At 47.2% G+C, this 7592-nt stretch overlaps 1 protein-coding gene across 1 annotated transcript; it reads right to left on the bottom strand.

The window, feature by feature from the left end:
* Positions 1–3449: 3449 nt before the first annotated feature.
* Gm5565 (predicted gene 5565) lies at positions 3450–6196 on the bottom strand. The gene is made up of 5 exons (NM_001374726.1): positions 6031–6196; positions 5645–5847; positions 5056–5103; positions 4256–4452; positions 3450–4006 (listed from the first exon to the last, which is right to left on the bottom strand). The coding sequence occupies exons 1-5, from the start codon at positions 6160–6162 to the stop codon at positions 3633–3635; spliced, it is 954 nt and encodes a 317-aa protein (NP_001361655.1). The 5' UTR covers positions 6163–6196; the 3' UTR covers positions 3450–3632.
* Positions 6197–7592: the final 1396 nt, after the last annotated feature.

Genomic DNA, 7592 nt, shown 5'->3' on the forward strand with positions numbered 1-7592 from the left:
GTCAGCAACCCACTTAATGTTGCCATCTTCACTGCAAAGTCTTCCCAGAGCCTGGTGCTAGGCCCAACTCTCTCATTAACCTCTTCCTTATGTTCTCCCTTTCTGTGTTAGCCCACGTCCTCTGTCTAGTCTTTTAACCCTGGTGTCCACAAATGTATCTGCAGGGGCAAGTCATCCAATGATCCAAGCAGCTCCTGTGCTGGAGAACACCCTGCCAAAAGGATAAACAAGTTTGTTTTTCTCAGTATCATGGTACACACCTGTAATCCCACCATTGAGGGAAGAGGTTCTCGACATTCCTGGTGTTGGGACTGTTCAATACAGTTCCTGCTGCTGTGGTGACCCTAGCCATATACTGTTTTCATTGACATCTTATAACTCTAATAATGCTATTCGTATTAATCATAATGTGTAAATGTACAAAACCACATTTGACCCACAGGTTGACCTCCACTGATTTAAGGGATTTAAATGGAAGGACCTGTAGATCAAGGGCAGCACAAGCTGCAGGGTGAGCTCCAAGCCAGCCAGAACTCCATAGTGCAACTCTGTGAACACTGCATTCCAGGATTATTTTCTGTGTACACTTCTATGCTCTGCTTTAGATCCATCAACCCTTCTTCCTTCCTGACAGTTGACCACAGCTGGTAAGAGGTGCTCGAGGAATGACTCAAAATTGGCCGTGATCTAGTTGTGTGTGTGTGTATGTGTGTGTGTGTGTGTGTGTGTGTCTGTGTGTCTGTGTGTGTCTGTGTGTCTGTGTGTGTCTGTGTGTCTGTGTGTCTGTGTCTGTGTGTGTGTGTGTGTGTGTGTGTGTGTGTGTGTGTGTGTGTGTGTGTGTGAGTATGATGGCTTGCATATGCTTGGCCCAGGGAGTGGCACTATTAGAAGGTATGGCCTTGTTGGAGAAGGTGTTCTACTGTGGGTGGGAGTTTTAAGAACCTCATCCTAGCTCCCTGGAAGTGAGTATTCTGCTAGCAACCTTCAGATGAAGAGGTAGAATTCTCAGTTCCTCCTGCACCATCCCTGCCTGGATGCTGCCATGCTCCTGCCCTGACTATAATGGAGGAATCTCTGAAATTTTGAGCCAGCTTCAGATAAATGTTGCCTTGGTCATTGTATCTGTTTGCAGCAGTAAACCCCTAAAACAGTTTGTGTGTTTGTGTTTATGTGTGTGTCTGTGTGTACATGTGATTATATATGTACATGTGTGTGTATGTGGTTTATGTCTGTGCATGGTTATGCATGTGCGTTTGTGTTCATGCCCATATCCACGTGGGTGGAAGCAGGAATTTGACATTAGGATACTTCCTCAGCCACTCTACTCTTAGTTTCCTCTGAGCTGTGCTCTCTCTGAGTCCTCTGCTCACCAAAGTATAAAACTGGCTGAGCACTGAGCGAGGGGCACCTGACTGATCCGAGGGCATTTTAGTTTTCTTTTCTATTGCTGTCTTAGAACACTGACCAAAAACAATCTGGAAAAGCCAGCATTGATCTCATCTGACAGGTTACTGTCCATCATGAAGGGAAGGCAAGGCAGAAACTCAGGCAGAAACCAAAGGCAGGAACTGAAGCAAAGGCCATGGGAAAACGCTGCTTACTGGCTTGCTCAAACTTTCTCAGACCACTCCAAACCACCAGTCCATGGGTGACACTGCCCTCAGTAGCCTAGACCTTCCCACATAGAGCATTAATGAAGAGAATGCTTCAGAGTTGCTTACAGGCCAATGTGATGGAGACATTTTCTCAAGTTATGTTCCTTCTTCCCAGCTTCCCCCACCTTGTATCAAGTTGAAAGCAAACAGAACCCCAGCACATAGGGTATCCTATGCCAGACTATACCATTGTTTATGTGGATGCTGGGATCTGAACTCAGATCCCTACACTTTTTCAACAGGTGCCATACTGACATCCACCTCCATATTCTGATATGTGGGGTTTGGTGCATCCCTCAGACCTGCATAGAGACACTCACATAAGAATTCCCTGCCATCAACAGTAATTACATGGAAGATGCAGCTGATTCCTATGCCACCAATAGGAAATGGTAGCGTGCTTTAATCTGTGACCCTAACTGGTCTGCACCTGTCGACTTTCCTTGTCTTTTTTTTAACCTCCATGCTATAATGTCTGTTGTATGACCTACCCATTGTTCACACGTCTTTAAATATTTCCAGAAAGGATATCAAACACTGTGGAGAGCAGGAGAGAAGGCAATAACAGAGTCTATGCCTGTTCAGATGGCCATGCCTTCTGATTTTCATGCACAACACTCTCACCTGCCGGCCTTCCTGTGCATGGCCACTGTAGAATTTTGTGGCGAGTTCATTTCAAATTGATGTGTAGGAGTGTTTCCTTTGCGGGGTTGTTGGATTTGATTTCTGGCTCTAATAATGTTCCCTGAGATTCTCTACACACATTGATAATGGACTAGGTCACCTTTCCTCCTGTGATGATGACAGCTAGACCACCTGCCACTGTCCCTTCTAGCTACAGCTCTTTCTCTGCTCTCTGTGCTAGACAGGCATCATTGGTTCACCCAGGAAGCCTATCTCCAACCTGCAGCTCTGGGTCTCCAGTCCTCAGAGCCACTGGAGACCCCAGCTCGGGGACTAGATGAAGTTTACAGCTAGATTCTGGAAGAGACAGAGAGTAGCCTGGTATATATAAACTTTTCCTGAGCCAAATACCTAGGTGACCAATTATGTGGTATGTGTGGGTCCTTGATCATCAGATCCCATGTGAGAGGCCCTATGCCCTGGAAGGGACAAGCATACCACTCAGTGTCCTCTAAACAGTCGCTGGCATAGCATATGCCCAGGATGTGGACTGAGTGAGCTGTTTTTGGTGATGGCTCCTGGGTTTGTCCCATGGAGGGTTCCCTATACATAGTGAACAATGAGACTACATGAAACCCACTCCCCACAGATGAAATGTGTAAAATTTCCATGGAATCAGCCTTTTCATTTTTTGATCACCCCTAGAATTGTGGGGGACACTGGCAATTCTTTGTGATAACCACCTGTTTAAACAAGGTGCAGTGAATACGCACAGCTTTGGACCCAGGGATGGAGAGAATGGTGAGCACCATTACAGTTAGGCTGACTTTATCCTTGACTGCATGCTTCCCCTGTCAGTTAGACAAAAAAGAAGCACAGGTAGTAGAGACCTCTGTCCAGGAGCCCCAGTGTGGGGCTCTGTGTCCCTAATTGTTAGGGGCACTGCTGAGTCAAGGAATGCCACACCACAGTCACACAGTTTAGTCGCATAGTTTATATTGTTCACCGCTGCTGGTATTTGCCCACTTTCTGCCACACCAGCTGCTTGCTTTCCCTGTTTCCATGGTGGACCTTGAGAGTCCAATTTCTGCGATCAACCTGTTTGGCTCAAAGATGCAGTACATGGGTAAAACATAAGTAGATTGTACCACTGGGGAAAAGAATGATATCTTTTAAGAAGAATAAATAATTCATTTTTATTAACATCCAAACATAAATAAAAACCCAACAATGAAATCAACAATATGAAGAACAAATAATCCAACAAAGCTATAAGATATTTTCTCTAAAAGCATAAGATAAGCTTAGGTGGGGAACCTCAGCTGGGTAGAACTCTACACATGATTCTCCTAACTATATGTCAACCTCAGGCAGAGGGAAAACAAAATCTGGTATACCTAACTGCACAGTGTAAGACACAAATAAATGCCTGGCAGGTGAAACATCTGCAGCAGCCTCATCTGCAGCCACACCTGTAGCCTCATCTGCAGTAACATCTACAGGTGAGTGTGTATCAGCTGATGTGGGCACAGCTTGATCTAAAGTTGGATGCAGCGCTATTGTGGCTTTTGGTTCAAAGGGATCCAGAACTGCTCTTTTCACAAGCTGAGTGTCCTCTTGGGATTGCTCGTCTCCCTGTGGTTCTGTCACAGAAGCTGGCCTCGGAGCCAGACTCTCCTGGCTCCCAGAGGCATCCTGCTCTGAGGGTTCTGGAGCTGTGGCAAAATCTAAAAGTAGAAGAAGACATGCTTTTAGTGGAGACAGCCTAGGATGGGGTGATCTTCCCCAAGATGCCTTGATGGCCACACAAGGCCTTTTCATGCCAGAGGATCCCTAGTCTTCTCCTCTCACTGGACATCTTACCTGACTGAAGTCCAACCCTGGCCTCAGGCCAAAGCTCTGGTGAATACCCTGCTGGAATCCATCACCGAAACCCCCTCCTACCTTGCCAGACACCCCACTCCAGACCTCCTCACCTTCCTCAGGGTTTAGCCCAATGTCCTCCTGCTCCTCCAGCACAGAGAGCAGCTCCCTGGCTTGGGTATCTTCGTCTGCGGAAGGCACATTACGCCTCACATAGTCAATGAACTGCCTCACAACAGCCAGGTCTGGGGACTCATAAAAATCCTTGGGGAATTTCTTAAACCAGTGGAACAGAAACCTGAATATGGCTCTGGGGGAACAGAAGGTTGGAGGGAAGTTGAATCAGAACCCTGGCCTTGCTTCTCAAGAGGAGCATTGGGGCCCATCAAACGAGGTAATGCCTGCCAGCCTGTGTGCAGATGAGTATAGTGGTCAAGAGTGTGTGGCTGTGTGCAGAGGACTCCAGACACTTTCTGGCCCTTGCAGGACAGATGGGGTAACTGGACTGTAGTGGGAATAGATTCTCCCAGTGCCCTTTTGCTTCCATCCTTCCCTCTGCTCCTCAGAGCCAAGGAGCCCATTGGAGACCTCCAATTTTCTCCACCTGCAGGTGAAATCTCAGCTACCATCCCTCTAATGGGAATCCCCAAAGGAGGGCACCTGACAAGTGCTTAGTCCACAGCAATCGCCCTACCCCACTGTACAGATAGGCCATTAACTCCCTCTTCCCCCAACCCCCGACTCCACAGATGGGCCCTCACTTCCCTATTTCCCCTACCCCATCTTACCACACAAATTGACCCTTACCTTTATCTTCTTCCAACTCTACAGATGGGCTCTTACCTCTGTCTGACCCCACCCACCACATTACACCCCTGGGCTCTCACCTCTCGTTCACCTGAAGCCCACTCACCTCTTAGTTTCTTGGTCCTTTATACAGTCAGGCCGGAAGAATGCATACCTGTGAAAGTCCATGAGGGTGTCACCCTAAGGCCATGTCTCCCCAACCTACTAATAGATCTACAGAGAGCTACTTGAGTCTGAAGACTGCAGAGAGGAACACAGATGCTGTGGTCTCTCTGCACAGTTCTAACTTCCATGCTGGAGTCACCAGTCTTCAAAGATCTTCACACAAAGGGTAGAAGCCTAAATGTTCCCTGCCAGGGCTTTTGGTTGCTTCCCGGCTTCATGTGCCCCACCCCCACCCCAGGACCTTTGTCCAGTTCCATTAATCCCATATAGGTCAGATAGGGCCTAGAACCTTTGATACAAATGGGAAGAGAGCTCTTTCCAAGGCACAAGAAAGGTGGTGTTGGACACTCCCTGGGGACAGTGAAAGACTCAAACTAGAGTATCCCAACCCTGGATGAGGCCATGTCACTTTGCAGGTTTAGACCCAAGACCAACACTGCCAGGGTCCAATCACCCTTGTTCTATGGGAGCACAGAGTCCTGGAGAAGAGCAGAACTCTCCTAACACCTATGTTGGATGCAGCCACTCACGTTGTCATCAGCAGGTCCAGCACCTTCCAAGTGCTAGCGTACGATGGGTACATGGCAAGAAAAATGCGGATACAGACATGGTCATTATGCTGAACAGCAGCTGGAATGTAGTGGATCATTTGTACCACATATTCTGGGCTGTTATAGTTGAATCGGGGGCGCCTGGGCATACAGTCTGGCTCCTGTTCATTTTGAGAACAGACCTAGGAAGGCAGGAGGAGCTAAATGTGGAAACTCTGAGAGACATCAGCAACCCATTACAATAGAGTGATCAGCAATCATCAAGAATGCTCCTCAGTGTCTCACAGGAGCACACACCCAGGCAGGGACCTCGGGGGAGCACGGAGACTAACAACAACTTTCTTGCTAAGGCTGGCCTGTGTTACCTTGGGCTCACTGTGGGAAGCATGCCTGAAGTGTGTCAGAGGGCGAATCAAATGTCTCCAAAAGCGAACAAGGAAACCGCTCTTGGCTTTTTTGTGACCGGAGACTCTGGAACCCTGGAAACAGGAGAACATCTTGTTCCCTCTAGGTCCTCCAGTCAAGTAAGTCAGGTAAGGCTACTGCTGGCCTCTGGTTACCTGGTAACCAGCATTCCATAACCTGAGTTCCATCTGGAATGTTAAGCAAGTAAGGTCACTTCCTGAGGTCCTCTAGCCAGAAACCTTCCTCAAATCCTCTCTCTAGTGGTTACCAGTACTGACCCTTGCTGTCCTTCTGTCTTCCATGTGTACAATGGGACACAGTGGCATCCATAAGCTCAGGCCTCTACACTGGGAAGCCTGGCTTCAGGGAGACCCTCAGTTGTGAGAAAGCAGGCAGAAGTTTCCAAACCATCCCCTCTGTACCACAAGCATCCCAGGAAGAAGCAGTTTCCTCTTAGGGTCTTCTCTCTGTCCTGACCTGCTCCCTGCAGATCATTCTAGCATGGGTTTCCTAGTATGTCATCCTATGTATATGATCACAGGTGCCCTAGACCTGGCAAACCTCCTGATAGAGTTGCCTGAGGAAAAGGCAAACATAGGCACTTGTGCCGTTCACACACATGTACACAAAAGCATATGCATATATACACACCCAAACACACATACACACAAGCCCAGGCCCGGGGTCACAGAGAACATGCATTTACACATGGCCAGGAGCATGTCAGTGTAGAGAGGCCCCTCCTAGGTGAGCATTATGGTTATTATGGAGGTGAGTGTGGGTATAACAAACTTTAGCAAAGTGTATGTGGTCACCTTTAATTGTGCCTTTCTTTTAGGGGAGTGGGCAGGGCTCCTCTGCTTTTCCATGTGTTCTAGTGTTTTCCCATTTGGGCCTCCACCGGTCTCAGTGTGCTTCTTCTGTGTTCCCCAGACGATGGCTGACTGGGTTCTGGTTTGCAGAGTGTCCCATGCTGCTCACTATAGCATTCCCTATCCTGAGGAAAAACTATGCACAAACATTAAGACTTTGGAAAAGTTTCCATATCCTACTTCTTTAATGAGTACTATAAAATAAATTCATAGGTCAATTTTTATTGTTGAAGAAAAGTGGGAAACATAATCTGTCCATGCAAAAACAGATGAAGGGGAAAGGAAAAAAGAGAGGTGCTTGTAGTTCCTAGATTTTAAGAAATATCAAAAAACTCATATGGGTATACAGCATGAATCTCTCTTGGGAAGGACACAGGATCAATGGAGTTCAATGGGGGTAGAAGGATGGATGGGAAATAAGTATTTATATGACAATGCAAATGCAAATAAGTATTTATATGACAATGGCCTCCTGTCCTACATTACCATACACATGAACTTTTACATAGTTGAAAATGTTTTGGTTCTTTGAAAAAGTCTTATCCTTTTACATGGATGAGTGCATCTGTTTCTACGACTGCATGTGTGCTGTGTGCACGGAAGCAAGAACAGTGCACTGGATCTCCTGTCCCCTGGTTCTGCATGGTTGT

The sequence above is a fragment of the Mus musculus genome, chromosome 5, assembly GCF_000001635.26.
Source record: "Mus musculus strain C57BL/6J chromosome 5, GRCm38.p6 C57BL/6J".
NCBI lineage: Eukaryota > Metazoa > Chordata > Mammalia > Rodentia > Muridae > Mus > Mus musculus.

Excerpts from the sequence above, each read along its gene's own strand:
- Gm5565 (NM_001374726.1), bottom strand. The coding sequence starts at position 6,162 with ATGTTCTCCTGTTTCCAGGGTTCCAGAGTCTCCGGTCACAAAAAAGCC. Across the intron at positions 5,848-6,030 it reads CTTCCCACAGTGAGCCCAAG|GTCTGTTCTCAAAATGAACA; the intron begins GTAACACAGGCC and ends CTGCCTTCCTAG. Across the intron at positions 4,453-5,055 it reads AAGGACCAAGAAACTAAGAG|AGCCATATTCAGGTTTCTGT; the intron begins GTGAGTGGGCTT and ends CTGTTCCCCCAG.